The 22,390-nt window shown below is 47.5% G+C and overlaps 1 protein-coding gene across 1 annotated transcript in view; it reads right to left on the bottom strand.

The window, feature by feature from the left end:
* CEBPZOS (CEBPZ opposite strand) overlaps positions 1-22,390 on the bottom strand; it is a 57,409-nt gene that overhangs the window by 28,697 nt on the left and 6,322 nt on the right. The window contains exons 2-4 of the mRNA XM_073557595.1: positions 20,010-20,109; positions 18,060-18,104; positions 8,310-8,391 (exon numbers count right to left, since the gene is read on the bottom strand). Coding sequence (XP_073413696.1) covers positions 8,310-8,391; positions 18,060-18,104; positions 20,010-20,109 — 227 coding nt within the window. The remainder of the gene's footprint in view (positions 1-8,309; positions 8,392-18,059; positions 18,105-20,009; positions 20,110-22,390) is intronic.

Below are 22,390 nucleotides of genomic sequence, written 5' to 3' on the forward strand. Positions count from 1 at the left end.
ACACATTCATTTTTATATGTAGACTAGCTGAAGAGCCCGGCGTTGCCCGGGCATAGTACCTAACTGTGGGTCCCGCTGTCTTCCTTAACATCCCCGCTCTCCACCCGCCGTCCCTTGCTATCCCTCCGCAGCCGCGCTCTACATCCTTGTCCCGGTGTCCCTTCACAGCCCCGCTCTCTTCTTCCACAGCCCCGGTCTCCCGCTCTCTCTCTCTCCACAGCCCCGTTCTCTTCCTTCACAGCCCTGCTCTCCCAGTCCACAGCCCCGTTTTCTTCCTTCACAGCCCTGCTCTCCCCTTCCACAGCCCCGTTCTCTTCCTTCACAGCCCTGTTCTCCCGCTCTCTCCCTCTACAGCCCCGCTGTCTTCCTTCCTCCACAGCCCCGCTCTCCATGCACCACACAAGGTGACGCCGGGACCAGGAGAGAGGTGCGCAGACTGTTCGTTCGGCCGGAGTGGGCGGAGCTAGAGTGGAGCTGCAGCGCATGTGATTGGGCGGCCTGCGGGGGCGTGGCCTAGTGCGGTTGGTTGGAGAGGGCGGAGCTTGTCAGAGTGGACGGAGCTAGAGCGAGCGCCGACTGAGCCGGGACAGGGCTGGGAGGGTGCCGGCACTATTCCGCCCTTGTCCTTAACCCCTTCACCCCCAAGGGTGGTTTGCACGTTCATGACCGGGCCAATTTTTACAATTCTGACCACTGTACCTTTATGAGGTCATAACTCTGGAACGCTTCTATGGATCCCGGTGATTCTGACATTGTTTTCTCGTGACATATTGTACTTCATGTTAGTGGTAAAATTTCATTCAAATAACTTGCGTTTATTTGTGAAAAAAACGGAAATTTGGCAAAAATTTTCAAAATTTCGCAATTTTCCAACTTTGAATTTTTATGCCCTTAAATCACAGAGATACGGCACACAAAAAACTTGATAACTAACATTTCCCACATGTTTACTTTACATCAGCACAATTTTGGAACCAAAATTTTTTTTTGTTAGGAAGTTATAAGGGTTAAAAGTTGACCAGCGATTTCTCATTTTTACAACACCATTTTATTTTTAGGACCACATCACATTTGAAGCCACTTTGAGGGGTCTATATGATAGAAAATACCCAAAAGTGACACCATTCTAAAAACTGCACCCCTTAAGGTGCTCAAAACCACATTCAAGAAGTTTATTAACCCTTTAGGTGCATCACAGGAATTTTTTTGAATATTTAAAAAAAAATGAACATCTAACTTTTTTTCACAAAAAAAAATACTTCAGGTTCAATTTTTTTTATTTTACCAAGGGTAACAGGAGAAATTGGACGGCAAAAGTTATTGTGCAATTTGTCCTGAGTACGCTGATACCTGATTTGTGGGGGGGAACGACTGTTTCGGCGCATGGCAGAGCTCAGAATGGAAGGAGCGCCGTTTGACTTTTTCAATGCAAAATTGGCTGGAATTCAGATCGGACGCCATGTCACGTTTGGAGAGTCCCTGATGTACCTGAACAGTGGAAACCCCCTACAAGTGACCCCATTTTGGAAACTAGACCCCCAAGGAACTTATCTAGATATGTGGTGAGAACTTTGAACCCACAAGGGCTTTACAGAAGTTTATAACGTACAGCGGTACAATTAAAAAATCATATTTTCTCCACAAAAATGATCTTTTCACCCCAATTTTTATTTTCCCAAGGGTAACAGGACCCTAAAAGTTATTGTGCAATTTGTCCTGAGTATGCTGATACCCCACATGTGGGGGTAAACCACTATTTGGGCGCATGGCAGAGCTCGGAAGGGAAGCAGCGCCATTTGACGTTTTTGGCTGGAATTGAGATCGGACATCATGTCGCGATTGGAAAACCCCTGATGTACCAAAACAGTGGAAACCCCCCACAAATGACACCATTTTGGAAACTAGACCCCCTAAGGAACTTATCTAGATGTGTGGTGAGAACTTTGAACCCCCAAGGGCTTCACAGAAGTTTATAACATAAAGCCGTACAATTAAAAAATCATATTTTTTCCACAAAAATGATCTTTTCATCCTCAATTCTTATTTTTACAAGGGTAACAGCACCCTAAAAGTTATTGTGCAATTTGTCCTGAGTACGCTGATACCCCACATGTGGGGGTAAACCACTATTTGGGCGCATGGCAGAGCTCGGAAGGGAAGCAGCGCCATTTGACGTTTTTGGATGGAATTGAGATCGGACACCATGTCGCGATTGGAAAACCCCTGATGTACCTAAACAGTGGAAACCCCCCACAAATGACACCATTTTGGAAACTAGACCCCCTAAGGAACTTATCTAGATGTGTGGTGAGAACTTTGAACCCCCAAGGGCTTCACAGAAGTTTATAACATAAAGCCGTACAATTAAAAAATCATATTTTTTCCACAAAAATGATCTTTTCACCCTCAATTCTTATTTTTCCAAGGGTAACAGCACCTTAAAAGTTATTGTACAATTTGTCATGAGTACGATGATACCCCACATGTGGGGGTAAACCACTATTTGGGCGCATGGCAGAGCTCGGAAGGGAAGCAGCGCCATTTGACGTTTTTGGCTGGAATTGAGATCGGCCACCATGTCGCGATTGGAAAACCCCTGATGTACCTAAACAGTGGAAACCCCCCACAAATGACACCATTTTGGAAACTAGACCCCCCAAGGAACTTATCTAGATGTGTGGTGAGCACTTCGAACCCCCCAGTGCTTCACAGAAGTTTATAACGCCCGGGCGTGAAAATAAAAAATTCGTATTTTTTCCACAAACATGATCTTTTAGTCACCATTTTTTTTATTTTCCCAAGGGTAACAGGAGAAATTGGACCCCAAAAGTTGTTGTCCAATTTGTCCTGAGTATGCTGATACCCCATATGTGGGAGAAAACTACTGTATGGGAACACGTCGGGGATCGGAAGGGAAGTAGTGATGTTTTGGAATGCAGACATTGATGGAATGGTCTGCGGGTGTCATGTTGCCTTTGGAGAGCCCCTAATGTGCCTAAACAGTGGAAACACCCACAAATGACCCCATTTTGGAAACGAGAACCCCTAAGGAACTTATCTAGATGTGTGGTGAGCACTTTGAACCCCCAAGGGCTTCACAGAAGTTTATAATGCCCGGGCATGAAAATAAAAAAATCGTATTTTTTCCACAAACATGATCAATTAGTCCCCAATTTTTTTATTTTCCCAAGGGTAATAGTAGAAATTGGACCGCAAAAGTTGTTGTCCAATTTGTCCTGAGTACGCTGACACCCCATATGTGGGAGAAAACTACTGTATGGACACACGTCGGGGCTCGGAAGGGAAGCAGTGCCATTTTGGAATGCAGACTTTGATGGAATGGTCTGCGGGTGTCATGTGCGTTTGGAGAGCCCCTGATGTACCTAAACTATTGAAACTCCCAACAAGTGACCCCATTTTGGACACTAGACCCCCCCACGGAACTTATCTAGATGTGTGGTGAGCACTTTGAACCCCCAAGTGCTTCACAGAAGTTTATAACGCTCGGACGTGAAAATAAAAAAATCATTTTTTTTTCCACAAAAATGATATTTTTGCCCCCAATTTTTTATTTTCCTAAGGGTAACAGGAGAAATTGGACCCCAAAAATTGTTTTTCAATTTGTCCTGAGTAGGCTGATACCCTACATGTGTGGGTAAAACACTGTTTGGGCGCATGGCAGAGCTTGGAAGGGAAGGAGCACCATATGACTTTTTCAACTCAGAATTGGCTGGAATTGAGATCAGACGCAATGTTGCATTTGGAGAGCCCCTGATGTGCCCAAACAGTGGAAACCCCCAATTCTAACTCCAACCCGAACCCCAACACACCCCTAACCCTAATCTCAGCCCTAACCCAAGCCCTAACCCTAGCCCTAACCCTAGCCCTAACCCTAATGGAAAAATGGAAATAAATACATTTTTTTAATTTTATTATTTTTCCCTAACTAAGGGGGTGATAACGGGGGGTTTGATTTACTATTTATGGCGGTTTTTATATTTGGCAGCTGTCGCACGCTAAAAGACGCTTTTTATTGTAAAAATAGTTTTTGCATCACCACATATTGAGAGCTATAATTTTTCCGTATTTTGACCCACCGAGTCATGTGAGGTCTTATTTTTTGCGGGACGAGTTGACGTTTTTATTGGTACCATTTTCGGGCATGTGACATTTTTTGATCGCTTTTTATTCCGATTTTTGGGACGCAGAATGAACAAAAACCAGCGTTTCATGAATTTCTTTTGGGGGAGTGCGTTTACACTGTTCCGCGTGCGGTAAAATTGATAAAGCGGTTTTATTCTTCGGGTCGGTATGGTTACAGCGATACCTCATTTAGGTCGTTTTTTTATGTTTTGTCGGTTTTATGCAATGAAAACTATTTTATATAAAAAATAATTATTTTTGCATCGCTTTATTCTGCGAGCTATAACTTTTTTATTTTTTCGCTGATGATGCTGTGTGGTGGCTCGTTTTTTGCGGGACAAGATGACGTTTTCAGCGGTACCATGGATATTTATATGCGGCTTTTTGATCGCGCGTTATTACACTTTTTGTTTGGCGGTATGATAATAAATCATTATTTTTTGCTTCGTTTTTTATTTTTATTTTTTAAGGGGTTCGCTAAAGGGGTTAACTAATGGGACAGTTTTATAGGGCGGGTCGTTATGGACGCGGTGATACCTAATATGTGTACTTTTATTGTTTTGGGGTTTTTTTATTTTCAAAAAATGAATTTATTGGGGAATATTTTTTTTTTTTTTTTACTAATTTATTTGGTGATTTTTTTAAAATTATTTTTACACTTTTTTTTAATTTTTTTTTTACTTTATTACATAGTCCCAGGTGGGACATCACTGTCCTGTGACAGATCGCTGATCTGTCACATCACAGATCACTGTGACAGATCAGCAATCTGTCACAGGCAGTGCACAAGGCTTCCTCATGCCTGCGCTTTGCAGGCACTGAGGAAGCCAGCTTCCTCCAGGCCCCCGTCGCCATCTTGGATCCGGGGGCCTGGAGGAAAGGAGTCCCCCGCAGCAGCGCTGCACATTGCGCTGCCGTGGGGGGCTCAGGGAAGCACGGAGGGAGCCCCCTCCCTGCCGATGCTTCCCTTTAACTCCCGGTACACCGCGATCATGTTTGATCGTGGTGTGCAAGGGGTTAACGTGTCGGGGGCGGTCCGTGACCGCCCCTGACACATAGTGCCGGGTGTCAGCTGTGATAATCAGCTGACACCCGGCCGCGATCAGCGGCGCTCACCACGTGGGCGCCGCTGATCGCGCTAGACGTACTATCCCGTCCATGGGCATAGGGGCCCGGGTCCCATGGACGGGATAGTACGTCTGATGTCAGGAAGGGGTTAAGACTGTCTTCCTCACAGCCCTGCTCTCCATCCTCAGCCCTTCTCTCCAACCGTGTCCTACTCTGCTGCTTCGTGATTGGTTGGTGATACACATACACACATTCAGATTTATATATAGAGATTATTAGTCATTTAGGGCAACATTGGATCATTCGAAGATCCACAATGAACTTCTGGAGTGAGTTTGCTGCACTGAAAGTAAAGGGGCCGAATAATATTGCACGCCCCACTTTTCAGTTTTTGAATTTCCACAAAAATTTAAAATAACCAATAAATTTCGTTCAACTTCACAATTGTGTCCCACTTGTTTATTCTTTATCAAAAATTTACATTTGATATCTTTGTGTTTGAAGCATGATATGTGGGAAAAGATTGAAAAGATCCAGGGGGCTGAATACTTTCGCAAGGACCTGTAACTGTCACCGAGGGATTTTCGCCTTCTGGGGACACATTACACATAATCCTATGCACTGTGAGAAAGCGACACTGAGGATTAAGGTCCCTTAGTGACCGCCTGTGGAGAAACGGGGTTAGTGGGTGCTCTCGTCCGCTGGCCCAGCTGTCTTTAGCAAGACTGCATGGACCAGGGCTCATACCACTGAATGCCCGCTCTATCTCCTTGGGGGCAGAACACTACACAGACAACACAGGGTTAGGGTAAAACAGTGTGGCCAAGTTTTATTGAACCACAACACCCAGTAGCAAACAGAACAATCCCAGCAATTACCCCAAGATGGTGCACATTACAAGGTCTCTCTCCTCCGCTGGCTCATAGGGATGCTAGTGGATGTCATGTTAGAGTTCCCAGGGTCGCTATTCCACCTGTGATAACACACAGAGAGGAGGTCACGACAAGCGTAGGGAGATAACCGAGAGCAGTCCGGTGTTCTTTCAGCCGGGTATGACATACCCTCAGCTGGGATCCTGAACAGTTTCTTGTCCGTTAAGTGTTTAGCAGAATGTCCGGCTAGTAGCTCTATGTGATGAGATGAGACGCCGTCTCTTTGTCTCAGGGTCTTTTATACCCAAGGCAGGTAAGCTATTTTTAGAATTACCCAGTGTCCTTCAGTACACCCTCACAGCAGTTCCCTATCTACATTCAAGTCAACAAACTGATTCCAGAATATAAACAAACAAACATCAGATAAGCACCCACTATGTTACATGGTATATCATTGTGCAAGTCAGCCTTCTTGACCCACCAAAATCCACACTTAAATCCACAAGCCAAATATACAGACAAAAAGTCAATTCCCCCAGGCCTATAAAAAACATAGCCGTCTGGGCAATTAAGATATACTCTGGTTTCTTCACACCGCCGTAATAAGACGTATCGGTAGTCGTTAAGGACTGGTGCTTACACATATTATATGTGCATCTCTGCCCATTACATGCTACCATAAATCCACACACTCACACATAGAAACACACATAACACACTTATACACACACACACACATACAATGATATACAAACTAATACACACATTAGTGTATACACTCACATACACACAATCTCACCTCCTAAATCAGATGTCACACTGGGCAGATCACAGCTTCCTGTCTCATCCTCCTGAGCTATGCGCTACTGTGACTTCTGCCCCACCCCCTCCTAAGCTCTGCTCTCCTGTGACTTCTGCCCCGCCTCCTCCTGAGCTCTGCTCTCCTGTGACTTCTGCCCCGCCTCCTCCTGAGCTCTGTTCTCCTGTGACTTCTGCCCCGCCCCCTCCTGAGCTCTGCTCTCCTGTGACTTCTGCCCCGCCCCCTCCTGAGCTCTGCGCTCCTGTGACTTCTGCCCCGCCCCCTCCTGAGCTCTGCGCTCCTGTGACTTCTGCCCCGCCCCCTCCTGAGCTCTGCGCTCCTGTGACTTCTGCCCCGCCCCCTCCTGAGCTCTGCGCTCCTGTGACTTCTGCCCCGCCCCCTCCTGAGCTCTGCGCTCCTGTGACTTCTGCCCCGCCCCCTCCTGAGCTCTGCGCTCCTGTGACTTCTGCCCCGTCCCCTCCTGAGCTCTGCGCTCCTGTGACTTCTGCCCCGCGCCCTCCTGAGCTCTGCGCTCCTGTGATTTCTGCCCCGCCCCTTCCTGAGCTCTGCGCTCCTGTGCCTTCTGCCCCGCCCCCCTCTGAGCTCTGCTCTCCTGTGACCTCTGCCCCACCCCCTCCTGAGCGCTATGCTCCTGTGACTTCTGCCCCGCCCCCTCCTAAGCCGACACTAGAGGCTGCTCTGATCACTGAGACAAGAGTATGCAATGTACATCAATGTCCTCCTGTCTTCAGCAGGGCGCCTCTCCCCACAGTGAGGGAAAGGTAACACAACAGGCAGGGATTACAGCAGTGGGGCGGCAGCAGTCAGCGCACAGGTAGGGTAACTTTCACCTGACTTGTTGTCGCCCCCACTGCAGTTTGTCAGGAGATCCGGGGCTCTGGGGAAAATGTTTGGGGCAGGAGCCCCGGATGTTTGACGCTAGCAATGTCTCCCTCCAGCAGTTCCATTATTAGTCCGGTTGTACAAAATGCCAGTCATGGTGGATCAGGCCTTAAGACTTTAAAAAGAAAATGGAAAAAAATATGATAATCCGATGTCTTCAGACACTATTCCAACATATGTAGGACCAATTTTCTTCTAAGGATCTATTTTGAATATTCGTCAGGGGTGACTGGTGAAGATAGCCCATAGCACCGCTGTCACTTGTACTGTAAATGATCCCCTTTTGCTCTGGTTGTTCTGCATCATATGTTATGAGAGGAGAGGACTCCCGGTGATTCAGTTTGTCATACTGATAATGTCTATTTTAATCTACGGTGTTTGCAGGTGTTGTCTTTGGACAGATATGAAGAGTTTGTATGTTTCCCCCTTGTTTGTGTGAATTTCACAGTGGCACAAGCCTTGAAAAATATAGATCTACACACAAATATGTATACTGTACAAGGTATAGCAAATATATAACTTACCATTTCTTCTTGGTTTCCCATGTTAGAGCATCTCGCTCCCGGACTCCCTGTACGCCGGCCCAGTCATTGGATTTATAGTAAACTGTTCACAAACCAAAGAAAAACGTGCAAATAGTCAGTTACAGCTTCTGTACTGATCTGCATCAATGAACACTTTGCTTTGCAGGGAAATATTTCAGGAGAAGGCTACACATACCACTGCCCATAGCTAGGCATTTCATATTTTCCCACTCCAGCTTAGAGACCACCCCTTCACTCCCAGGTGATTTTTAGTTTTTGTGCTTCCGTTTTTTTACTCCCTTGTTTGCAAGTTCCATAACTTTTTTATATTTCCACCTACATAGTCGTATCAGGGCTTAGCTTTTGCAGGATGAATTGTAGTCTTGAATGCCACCATTCATTTAGTTATACAATGTACTGGAAAAAGGAAAACAATTTCAAAGTGCGGTGAAATGGTAATAAGAAGACCTCTCAATTCTCGCATTTTTTAAATTTTTTTATTTTTACGGTGTTCATTAGGCAAGATTATTTTCCATGTCCGTACACTCACATAGATACCAAAATAGTAACTTTTATTTTTTGTCTAATTGGAGCTGTTTTATGGAATGTTTTTTTTTTTTGGGGTGGCATGCTGACATTTTCAAAGATACTTTTTTAGGCCACGTTCAGTATTTTACATCAGTATTTGTAAGCCAAACCAGGAGAGGAAGAACCAGAGGTAAAGTCTAAAGGGCCTGTCACACTAAGCGATATCTCTAGCAATATCGCTATAACTTGTGACGTTATAGCGATATTGCTAGCGATATCTCTGTGTCTGATACTTACCTATGACCCGCTCCCCCGCTGCTTATCGTGCGAGAACGTCCTGGACTGTTTCTCGTCATCAGCTTCCTGTGGAGAGACGAGCGACGAGCGTGGAGCCGGGAGGGAAGATAGAGGATCACCTGGTGTGACAGGTAAGTAGCGACCCCCGACCCCTGCGATGTTGCTGGTGAGATCTGCCTGTGTGGCAGCTCACTAGCGACCACTTAGCGATGTACCAGCGATCCTGACCGCGTCATATCGCTGGTCGGGATCGTTGGTACATCGCTAAGTGTGACAGTACCTTAATAGAAACCAGTCACCACTTCTGTATTTATCACCCACTCCTCGTTTTGGCTTACAGATATGGATGTAAAATACTGACCAAATACTGACCGTGGTCTTCTTCAGATACACAATGTTGATCGCTTTTTATTGCACTTTCGTTAACAGATGCCTGGAGACCAATAAAAGCACAATTCTGATGTTTCGATTTTTTTTCTTCTCAATTCTGATTTTAACATTTGGGTTAATTAACCCCTTCCCACCCCATAATGTTCTATTATGTCACAGTGCTGTTGTGGGTGTATAGAGCGAGATCAGGAGCTGAGTCTGCTCCCAGAATGCAGATACCGACCTCTACACCTAACTGGGGCAGATTGCTGCTGTTAAGCCATTAGATAACCAGGCATCCATTAAATGCTGCTATCAATTACGGGTTTAAACCATGTGAACCTTCCTGGGCACCCATACTACATCCGTTCCATGCCCCCCACAGATGCAATCACAGGGTGCTGATGGCTTTCCACGAATTAAAGTTTTTTTTGTTCCCTGCAATGCTGAAAAAATGCAACAATAAGCTATTAAAAAGTATCTACTCCAAAATGGTATGCATAGAAACATGAGCTCGCCGCGCAAAAAAAAAAAAAATTATATACCGTATTTTTCGCTTTATAAGACGCTCCGGATTATAAGACGCACCCCAAATTTTGAGGAGAAAAATAGGAAAAAAACTTTTTTTTTAATAAAATGGTGGTGCATCCTATAATCCATGCGTCTTATTGCTTACCAGGGGTGGTGATGGAGGAGGCCGGAGTGGAACATTGCTGCTGGGATGAGGGGGTGTTTTGATGTGCAGCGTGCCGCTGCCGGTGTCTGATACTGCCGCCGCCCTCTATCCCCTGATGCTTGCCACCACCGCCATTCTCTGTCCCCCGGTGCCTGCTTGCCACCACCGCTGCACTCTGTCCCCCAGTGCTTGCCACCACTGCCGCGCTCTGTCCCCCGGTTCTTACCGCCACCGCCGCGCTCTCCCCAGTTCTTACCGCCACCGCCGCGCTCTGTACCCCGGTTCTTACCGCCACCGCCGCGCTCCTGTTCCCCGGTGTTGGCCGCCATCGCCGCGCTCTGTCCCGTTCAGCGTGGGAGGTCTCTGCCGCTCCATGCCTGCTTTCTTGTGGCTTTCTTCCTGGAAAATGGCCGCCGCGCATGCGCCGATGGACATCTCGGCACTGAAATCTCGGGAGATGAGATTTCAGCGCTGAAATCTCATCTCCCGAGATTTCAGTGCCGAGATGTCCATCTGCGCATGCGCGGCAGCCATTTTCCAGGAAGAAAGCCACAGGAAAGCAGGCATGGAGCGGCAGAGACCCCCCACGCTGAACGAGACAGAGCGCGGCGGCAGAAGAAACTACCGGGGGACAGGAGCGCGGCAGTGGCGGTAAGAACCGGCAGACAGCGCAGCGGCAGCATCAGGGCACAGAGTGCCACGGCAAGTACCCTCAGCGGCAGCGCAAAGGTATATCCTCTTTGTAAGACGCACCCCCTTTTTCCCCTCAATTTTGGGGGAAAAAAAAGGGCGTCTTACAAAGCGGAAAATACGGTATATTTTTTTTTTTTTTTTTACAAATGTCTGGGTTTTTTTACTACTTAAAGTAGAAAAAAAAAAAATTATAGGTATGTATAAACACACGCACATTTGTTAATGTTGTAACCGTACAGACATGGATAATCACATTGCCAGATCATGATTACTGCACAATTAAAATAATAAAATAAAACAACAATTGGAAAATTGTGTTTTTTTTCCCCCTCAGAATTAGTGATGAGCGAACGTGCTCAGATAAGGTGTTTTCTATGCTCATGTGCTACCTGATTGACTTCGGCATGCTCAAAAAATATGTTCGCGTCCCCGTGGTTGCATGTCTTAGTTAGCACCCGAGCATGCTTGGATAACACCTTGTTCGAGCACGTTCGCTCATCACTATTGAGAATCACTGCACTTGGAATATATTTTACTGTTGTTCAGTACACTTTATGTGAACATGAATGGCGTCAGTTAAAATTAAACCTCGTCCCGCCTACTGCTAGCCCTCATAAGTGTACTGCAATACAATGAAATATACAGTGTTACACCGCTCCGCCATACTCACCCGGCCTCCGCTCCCACGCCGCAGTCGCCCTCCGCTCCCACGCCGCAGCCTCTCTCCACCCGACGGCCGCGGCGGTCACCTGAGACAGGTCCGCGACCGATGCCTTCCCTGCATGCTATGCACATGCCCCATAGGCCGCGCCTCCTTCCTGCTTCTTATGCTCCGGCTGTGCCCTAACCCGGAAGCACCTGTGCACCAATGGCTGACCAGACGGGGCCATATCAGGCCGCTTCCCCCTGAGGGAGGCGCCTGATCGTTGTGTTTCCTGACACTCTGGCCTCGCTCCATCGTGCACACACTGCTGCTGCAGTTCCTGTCTCGGCTGCTCCTCACAGCAGCTTCTCAGTCCCGCTACCTGTGTCCCTGCCGACCTACTCCAGTCCTGCCTTGTGTTCCTGTCGTTCTACTCCAGTCCTGCCTTGTGTTCCTGTCGTCCTATTCCAGTCCTGCCTTGTGTTCCTGCCGACCTACTCCAGTCCTGCCTTCAGTGTTCCTGTCGTCCTACTCCAGCCCTGCCTTGTGTTCCTGCCGTCCTACTCCAGTCCTGTCTCCAGTGCTCCTGCCGTCCAACTCCAGTCTCAGTCTTACTCCGGTCCATCCTGAGCCGCCCCTCTCGGTACCGGCTACCGTGGTACTCGAACCCCTGGGCCTGCTCCTAACGGTCCCTGTATAGGGGTCGGTTCCACCTGGCAGCTCGCCCGGGGCCCCTCGGTGCCACGGTCCAGAGGGTCCACTCTCGGAGTTCCCGCTCCTGACCACCCGCGCTAACAGTACGATCAGGCCATGGACTCCGCCGGTACTACGGCTACTACCCAGAAAGAGTTGCTATTCCTACGGGAGAATCAGGGGCGCATTATGTCAATCATGAAGTCGATGGACACCCGTTTGTCGGCCTTACAGGTGGCCGATCCTGGAAATGCCACTCAGCTGGCCAGTCTCCAACAGGAGCTGGGTCAGCAGCAAGATACCCAAACCCACATTTTGTCCTACATGGCCTCCTTTGATAGTCGCTTGTCGGCCCTCCAGGCTGCCGCTGCAGTGCCGACACCTCCCCCTGCGTCTACTGCTCCTCCGACGCCCCGCCTCGCCAAGCCGCCTCGTTTCACTGGGGATCCCAAGCTCTGTAGGGGGTTCTTAAATCAGTGTAGTCTCCACTTTGAATGGCTGCCGCAGCAATACCCCTCGGACCGGGCCAAAGTGGCCTTCATCATGTCCCATCTGGAGGGAGAGGCCCTTTCTTGGGTAAACCCGCTCTGGGAACGTGACGACCCGGTCGTTTCGAGTCTCCCGGTTTTCCTGGATACGTTTCGTAAGGTTTTCGATGAGCCGGGCCGGTTAGCCTCTCTCACTGAGTCACTCTTTAACTTACACCAGGGCTCTCTCACGGTCGGAGAGTACGCTATTCGCTTTCGCACTATTTCCTCCGAGCTCGGCTGGAATAACGCAGCTTTGGTGGGGGCATTCTGGCGCGGTCTTTCTAGTAAAATAAAGGATGAACTCGCAGGTCGAGATACCCCGTCCACCTTAGAGGACCTTATCTCGCTGGCTACCCGCATTGACCTGCGCTTCCTGGAGCGCGCTCGGGAGTCAGTGAGAGACAGGCGCTCCTCCAGGTCAGTTTCTCCTTTCACTCAGCCGGCCAGCTCACGTTCAGTCGGATCTTCTTCCCTCTCTTCGGGTGAGCCCATGCAGATAGATCATCTCAGGTTGGCCAAGTTACGTCAGAGAGAGAGACGGGCACAAGGTCTGTGCCTCTATTGCGGCCATTCGTCACACTATATCCGCACCTGTCCTAAGAGACAGGGAAACGACTCCACCTAGGTCAGGTAAGAGAGGCCTTCCTAGGTGATGATGATGATTCCTCTCAACCCCTTACGATTTCTGTGCTTTTGGTTTCAGGGGGGAGGCGTGGTTCCGAGGTGGCCTACGTGGATTCGGGCTCAGCGGGTAACTTCATTCGGCCGGAGGAGGTAGACAAATACCGAATTCCTGTAGTCACTCTACCTAACCCAATTCAGATTGCCACCGTGGATGGCAAACCGCTACAGGTGTCCGTCACCTTAGTCACTGAAGAGGTGGAATTGCAAATCGGAGCCTTACATCGAGAGAAGATAGCCTTTTACGTTTTACCTAAGCTCTCTCACGCCATTCTACTCGGTCTTCCATGGTTAAGGACTCATCAGCCTGTTCTCGACTGGTCTTCTGGGGAGATACTCCGCTGGGGGCACCCGTGCCAAGCTCGCTGTCTGATTCCTGTCCGCCTGGCGGCCGCTCCACGGTCACCTCCAGACCTCCCTGGTCTTCCTCCAGCTTACAGCTCCTACGCCGATGTTTTTGATAAGAAGGAAGCGGAGGTCCTCCCTCCACACCGGCCGTTTGACTGCCCAATTGAACTTGTTTCTGGTTCAACCCCTCCAAGGGGCAGAATCTACCCTCTGTCTCCCGTGGAGACCACCGCCATGTCTGAGTATGTCCGAGAGAACCTCGCCAAAGGCTTTATACGGAAATCCTCTTCGCCCGCAGGAGCCGGGTTCTTCTTCGTCAAAAAGAAGGACGGGACTCTTCGGCCATGCATTGACTATAGGGGCTTGAATGAGATTACCATCAAGAACAGGTACCCTCTTCCACTCATTCCAGAACTGTTTGACCGTCTCAGAGGGGCTTGGGTCTTTACCAAGCTGGACCTCAGAGGAGCCTACAATCTGGTCCGTATCCGTGCAGGTGACGAGTGGAAGACCGCTTTCAACACTCGAGATGGCCATTACGAGTACCTGGTCATGCCCTTCGGTCTTTGCAATGCTCCTGCAGTCTTTCAAGAGTTCGTCAACGAGATCTTCCGGGACCTCTTGTACTCCTGTGTGGTCGTGTACTTAGACGACATCCTCGTCTTCTCGCCGGACCTCTCGTCCCACAGAAAGAGTGTCCGCCTGGTGCTTCAGCGGCTTCGGGAGAACCGTCTGTATGCAAAGATCGAGAAATGTCTCTTCGAACAGACCTCTCTGCCATTTCTGGGATACATTATCTCCGACGCTGGTCTAAGGATGGACCCCGAGAAGTTGTCTGCCATCCTCAAATGGCCTCGCCCCGTCGGATTAAAGGCGATACAACGATTCCTCGGATTCGCCAACTATTACCGGCAATTTGTCTCCCACTTCTCCGCGATCACAAGACCCATTTCTGTGCTCACCCGTAAAGGGTCTACTTCCAAGGATTGGTCTCCTGAGGCAGAGCAGGCCTTTCTGACCCTAAAACGGGCTTTCTCCACGGCTCCGGTCCTGCATCGCCCTGAGAGCGATCGACCTTTTGTACTCGAGGTGGACGCTTCCTCGACTGGTGCCGGGGCGGTGTTGTCCCAGAGAACCGTCTCCGGTCGCCTGCACCCTTGTGGCTTCTTCTCGAAGGCCTTTTCTCCATCCGAGTGTAACTACTCGATCGGTGACCGGGAACTTTTGGCTATCAAGTTGGCCTTGGAGGAATGGCGCCACCTCCTGGAAGGAGCTGTACATCCTTTTGTCATCTTCTCGGACCACAAGAATCTGGCCTATCTCCAGTCTGCCCAGAGACTTAACCCTTGCCAGGCCAGATGGTCTTTATTTTTTGCCCGATTTGATTTCGAGCTCTGATTCCGTCCCGGCAACAAGAATTCCAAAGCCGACGCCCTGTCCAGGGTCTTCCAACCACACGAATCCACGGAGGAACCGTCACATATCATTGATCCCACTAGGATCATCACCGTGGCTCCAGTGAACTGGCTTACTCCTCCGCCTGGCAAGACGCTTGTGCCAGAGAATCTCAAGCAAAAGGTTCTTCTATGGGGGCACTCCTCCAAACTGGCCGGCCATGCCGGAACTAAGAAGACTCTAGACCTTATCAAACGTCACTACTGGTGGCCCTCACTTCGCCAAGATGTACTCGACTTTGTGGCTTCTTGTCCATCCTGTGCAAAAAACAAGGTGCCACGGAGATCTCCGTCCGGCTTGTTGCTTCCGTTGCCTGTCCCTACGGTTCCTTGGGAGAACATCGCCATGGATTTCATCACCGATCTACCCTGCTCTGCGGGCTGCACAGTCATCCTGGTGGTGGTGGATCGTTTTTCCAAGATGGCTCACTTCATCCCTCTGCCGGGTCTTCCCTCAGCGCCTGAGCTGGCCAAAATCTTCATTCATCAAGTCTTCAGGCTTCATGGTCTACCTCGACGCATTGTGTCTGACCGAGGGGTTCAGTTTACCTCCAAGTTCTGGCATTCGCTTTGTAAGCTCATGAACGTTTCCCTCGACTTCTCCTCGGCCTACCATCCACAGTCCAACGGACAAGTAGAGCGTACCAACCAGAAGCTTACGGGATACTTACGCCACTTCTCTAACGCCCGCCAGAACGATTGGGTCAACTTACTCCCCTGGGCAGAGTTCGCTTATAACAACCATGCTGGTGAGTCTTCGGCCAAGTCTCCGTTTTTCATTGTTTTTAGCAGACATCCTGGTGTTCCTCTTCCGATAACCCCTGCCTCTGAGGTACCCGCGGCCAATGCCTTGTCCTCGGAATTTTCTAAGATTTGGGCTGAGACCAACACATCACTCAAGAGATCCGCTGATCAGATGAAGAACTATGCTGACAAAAAGAGGTTGGATTCTCCTCCGTATCGTGTTGGCGACAAGGTCTGGCTCTCCTCCAAATTCGTCCGACTAAAACTGCCCTCTTACAAGTTGGGTCCACGCTACATTGGTCCGTTTGAAATTCTGGGACGTATTAACGAAGTTGCCTACAAATTGAGGTTGCCTGCTTCGCTCCGGATCCCGAACACCTTTCACGTCTCTCTCCTGAAGCCTGTGGTGCTGAATCGTTTCCACTCCTCGCTTGATCTTGGTCCTCAGCCGGTGGGGGCCGACAACATTTTTGAAGTACAGGACATCCTCGCTGTGAAAAGGGTTAGAGGTAGGACTTTCTTTCTCGTTGATTGGAAGGGCTTTGGTCCTGAGGAGAGATCCTGGGAGTCTCGGGAGAATATTAATGCTCCCCGTATCCTCAAGAGGTTTCTTGTTAACCTCCGGGGGGGGGGGGGCTTAGGGGAGGGGGTACTGTTACACCGCTCCGCCTCCGCTCCCACGCCGCAGTCGCCCTCCGCTCCCACGCCGCAGCCTCTCTCCACCCGACGGCCGCGGCGGTCACCTGAGACAGGTCCGCGACCGATGCCTTCCCTGCATGCTATGCGCATGCGCCATAGCCGGCGGCCGCGCCTCCTTCCTGCTTCTTATGCTCCGGCTGTGCCCTAACCCGGAAGCACCTGTGCACCAATGGCTGACCAGACGGGGCCATATCAGGCCGCTTCCCCCTGAGGGAGGCGCCTGATCGTTGTGTTTCCTGACACTCTGGCCTCGCTCCATCGTGCACACACTGCTGCTGCAGTTCCTGTCTCGGCTGCTCCTCACAGCAGCTTCTCAGTCCCGCTACCTGTGTCCCTGCCGACCTACTCCAGTCCTGCCTTGTGTTCCTGTCGTTCTACTCCAGTCCTGCCTTGTGTTCCTGTCGTCCTATTCCAGTCCTGCCTTGTGTTCCTGCCGACCTACTCCAGTCCTGCCTTCAGTGTTCCTGTCGTCCTACTCCAGCCCTGCCTTGTGTTCCTGCCGTCCTACTCCAGTCCTGTCTCCAGTGCTCCTGCCGTCCAACTCCAGTCTCAGTCTTACTCCGGTCCATCCTGAGCCGCCCCTCTCGGTACCGGCTACCGTGGTACTCGAACCCCTGGGCCTGCTCCTAACGGTTCCTGTATAGGGGTCGGTTCCACCTGGCAGCTCGCCCGGGGCCCCTCGGTGCCACGGTCCAGAGGGTCCACTCTCGGAGTTCCCGCTCCTGACCACCCGCGCTAACATACAGTATTCAAAATGATGCTCTTCTATGAAGCCCAGCTACAGAATGACAAAGAAGACATGAATAACAAACTATCAGCCGTTCTGTGATCAGGGAGCAGGCAGGCCAATGGTGGCTGGTGCACCGGAGAGTGTCCTACTATCAGTATTTGACAACAGAATTTAAATGGTTAAACAGCTGCGATCAGAGCTAGCCCCAGTTGCTTCAGTTACAGCAAGATGCTGGCTACGTACCACAGTCGGCATCTCCCAAGCATGACGCCACTTCACACACACCGGCATCAGGCATGTGATGTACTATTAAATGTTGTTAAGGGGTTAACTCATACCTGTATTAACTTGTGTCTTTTAATGGAGGGTGTGTGACCACTGCAGCCAATCAGTGTGCCGATACCAATATATATCTGCAGTGGTCACATACCACCCAAGTAGGAAAATGTGATGCTGCCGGCTTCTCCCCTGTGAGGAGTCTGAAGGAGGAAGCAAGCAGCAACACAGAGGAACGGCTGGGGTCCATCTGACATGTCGTTATTTTTCCTTTTGGGACCACCATGGGATTATTTTGAAATAAGAAAGGGTGTCTAATCCCCTTAATATTATTTAGTGTATCACTGGATAGTATTTATTCTGAAAAAAAATACATAAATAATTGTTACCTTCTAAAATGGAAGGAAATCTTCTGTTCATTGTATGCCGGAAATCTGATAGCGGAAAACACAAGATTAATTAGATGGCATAATATCTGCAGAAACACATGAAGACCCTCAGTCATATAACTGTATATAAATGTATATGTCTGCAGAAGGTGGCATCAGCTATGATTTTATGGAAAACATTAGTTTTCTTTTTTAAAATCTATTATAATATGTATATTTGACTAGTCTTTCTAGACTGTTTCTTGGCCAGCATGGTGGCTCAGTAGTTAGCACCACTGAGCTAGCTGGGGTCCTGGGTTCAAATCCCACCAAGTCAACATATGCAAAGAGATTGTGTATTCTCCCTGTGTTTGCGCGGTTTTCCTCCACATTCCAAAGACATACTGATAGGGGATCTAGATTGTGAGACAGTGATGATAATGTGTGTAAAGTGCGGTGAAATATGATGGCATTACATAAATATATTACAAATACATTTTCCTATAAGCCAAAGAGGCAAAAAAATAGTCTACTGTATTAATGAGGTTTAAGGTGGGGAGAGGTAAGAACACACCAGACACTCGGGTATGGGTCCATTGTATGCATTCATCTCTCCTATTAGGCAATGGCATAAAATGTTTTTTTGTGCAGGTTTTAGGCCACATTCACATGATCAGTATTTGGGCAGTTTTTTACCTCAGTATTTGTAAGCCAAAATCAGGAGAGGAACAATCAGAGGAAAAGTATAATAGAAACAGTCACCACTTCTGGATTTATCACCCACTCCTGGTATTGGCTTACAGATACTGAGGTAAAATACTGACCGTGTGCACTTGGTCTTAAGGCTGGAGTCACACTAGTGTATAAAAATTTGTTGTGTCATGCAAGTACAATGCGATTTTTAGTAAGTAGCATCCGTCTGACGTGTATGCAATCCATATGCAATGCGTTAACATCAGCTTTTACATACAGTAATTCTCTGTCATTTCAAGCTAGTTTACTAACTAATAAAACAATCTTATGTACAGATAGATGAGAGAGGTAATTGAGATGCCGTCTTCTGCTCTTCCTGGTACTGCTCCGATCCTGTTCCGCCATCATATGGCCGCAGTGACCAGTAGTCCGAGGTGTCGGTCACAAGCTCTCACTGTAAGTCTATATGAGAGCCGCGTTCTGCCTCTCACAGACTTACACGGAGTTGTGATGTCTGGCTCACCCAGTAAACACTGGTACAATCTGCCAGTCACAACCTGCAGAAGGCCACCAGAGTGGCGCCGAGAACAGCAAAAGACAGTGGCTGGTGAGTATGACAGTGTCCGTGTGTTCCTGTTTCAAATGGTCAGGAATAGGAAAAAAAAAAAAAACAGTATCGTCTGGGTGCTGCAAGAGAGGAGAGCAATCCGCTATCTGGTCTCCTCTCTCACAGCACCCAGACTATACCCGCCGCTTTTCTTGCTGTTCCTGTCTATGTCACGGCTCCAGTCGATTGGGGCCGCTGGTCGGTGTGGCAGCAGTTTGTATGAACCACTTGTGCCCGTCTTCAGTGTTGGGCCTGTCCTGCACAACCACAGGAGATGAGCATGATTAACTGTCCCCCTCATTTTTGTGTCGCCAATTCACACATGGCGCGCTCTCCTTTGTTTTTTTTTCCTTTACATGTTTCAAATGGAAGCAGAGGGGCTCAATGACTTCTATGGGGTCAGTCTGTTTTCCTTTATTTTTAAAATGAAAAAAAAAAAAAAAATAGTGAATGCAGAATGACGGAGCAGACTGACAGCATAGAAATCAATGGGCCCCTCTGCTTTAGTTTGGAACAAGATTGCACAGAATAACAAAAGAAACAGACAAACTGAAAACAAACACATGTTTATTGAGATTATATATATATATATATATATATATATATATATATATATATATATATATATATATATATTTTGTAAATTGAGAAAAATATTTAAGGATCCCGACCTTGGCTTGAATCCATTTTGAAGTATAGCAGGTAGGCGCCAACTACACCAGCCAGTTCCAGTGCCAGCACACTCTTAACAAATGTACTCTTAATCTTCACCTGTTAGCAAGAAAACAGTACAAGATTACATATTTTTATTTGCATTATCATTCTTCTGAAAATCACTGAAAAAAAATAAAAAATTTTTTTGGATCCCAAGAGATTAAAAAAAAAAAAAAATCTTGAAAACTCAACTAGATGGGGGGGGGGGGGGGGGGAGAAATGAGGCATCTTGTAGCATTCAGAGAGCTAAAAACATACAGTGGCATGTAAAAGTTTGGACACCACTGGTCAAAATTACTGTTATTGTGAAGAGTTAAGCAAGTTGAAAATGAAATGATCTCTAAAAGGCCTAAAGGTAAAGATGACCCATTTCCTTTGTATTTAAGGCAGAAAAATAAATATATATTTTTTCATCTTTAACATTTTAAAAATTATAAAAAAGAAAATGGGCCGATGCAAAAGTTTGGGCACCCTGCATGGTTAGTAGCACATCCTTTTGAACGTATCACAGCTTGTAAATGCTTTTTTTCAGACTTTTTAGAGATGGAAATTTCATTCTCCAGCAGGACTTGGCCCCTGTCCACACTGCTAAAATTACCAATACCTGGTTTAAAAACAACAGTATCACTGTGCTAGATTGGCCAGCATACTCACCTGACCTTAAAGGGAACCAGTCACTAGGTTTGGCCGACATAATAAGACTAGCTGTTTCCAGCCAGCTAACGCTCGGCACGCTCATTGCTATCTAATTAACGCTGCTGGTGATTAAACTAAAGTAAATAATGACAACATTCAATAGCGCCTACGCAGGTGGTAAATTACATTAAAATGAAGTTAATAACAATAATAATCATTAAAAATCTGAATATACTAATGATACATTTTATTCACAGTATAAAATCAAAAACAAACTGGATTCAGTAAGATGTGCATTTTTTATTCATTCCAGCATCTAAACAAATTTCAGAACGAAACATAAACTTAAAATTTCTCTGCAAAAACAATTAAATGTATAGTCATTTTCAAAGATCTTTCCTTGACTTCTACCAGGTACAATTTGAACTGAAAGACCTTTACAACTTGTTACTCTAGGGTTTGCAGACTCTACCGGTCTTCAAACCCTGTCTTATGAGGAAAGGTTGCAGGATTTGGAAATGTTTAGTTTGCAAAAGAGAAGACTGAGAGGAGACTTAATAGCTGTCTACAAATATCTAAAGGGCTGTCACATTGTAGAAGATCATCTTTATTCTCATTTGCACAAGGAAAGACTAGAAGCAATGGTATGAAACTGAATGGGAGGAGACACAGATTAGATATTAGAAAAAACTTTTTGACAGAGTGATCAATAAGTGGAACAAGCTGCCACGAGAAGTGGTGAGTTCTCCTTCAATGGAAGTCTTCAAACAGAGGCTGGACAGACTTCTGACTGGGATGATTTAGCGAATCCTGCTTTGAGCAGGGGGTTGGACCAGATGGCCCAGGAGGTCCCTTCCAACTCTACGATTCTATGATTCTAGAGAATGCAGTGTATAATTGACCATGTGTGAATACAGGATCAGGTAGGAGAACGCCAATCTTATCGAATGTTTGTCCTTGCGATTTTGTAATTGTCATGGAATAAGCCAGACGAAGTGGGAATTGTTTTCTTGTTAACTTAAACGGGATATCGCAATTTTCGCTAGTGTCCAATGGTATTCATGGAATGAGAACCTTTTGACCACGACGCTCCCCAGAAAAAATACTGTAGTCGATGAGATTTGTGCCAAGAGTTTCTACAATTAATTGAGTACCATTGCACAGTCCTTTCTTTGGATTTAGATTGCGGAGTAGCATGACACAGCAGAATTTCGTAAGGTTCAGCATATGAGGAGGGAGGCCCATAGGAGTTGAATGTACAAATTCGATGGGGTACTGAGCTCTTTCTTCTTCTGTCTCACAGGATGAAATATTGTCGACAATGAAGTATGATTTAGTCTGACCTCTAAGCGTGTTCAACACTTGTTCATTGACTGTCAGCGTGTCACAGTTTTTAGGGCATAGTACTGCTCTGGAAGCAAGATCAGCAGGAGTGAGAGAGTTCAGGTCATTCCCAAATATGGTCGTCACGACATCATGAGTCAGAATGTCTTTGCTCAGCTTCACAAAATCCACCAGATTCCCATCTTCAACTCCTGATCCAACAGTTAGCAGCCACTCACAAAATTCAACTTCATCAGGACTGACTCGCATGGTCCTGATTAATTTCAGTTCCTTGAAGGATTTCCAGACTGGACTGCTCTTGACACACGCCTCTACAATACTAACGCGATTTCCATGAAGTACAACTGGAGCTTGCTGA

This window comes from Dendrobates tinctorius, unplaced genomic scaffold, assembly GCF_039654945.1.
Source record: "Dendrobates tinctorius isolate UK_male_01 unplaced genomic scaffold, ASM3965494v1 ptg000250l, whole genome shotgun sequence".
Lineage (NCBI taxonomy): Eukaryota > Metazoa > Chordata > Amphibia > Anura > Dendrobatidae > Dendrobates > Dendrobates tinctorius.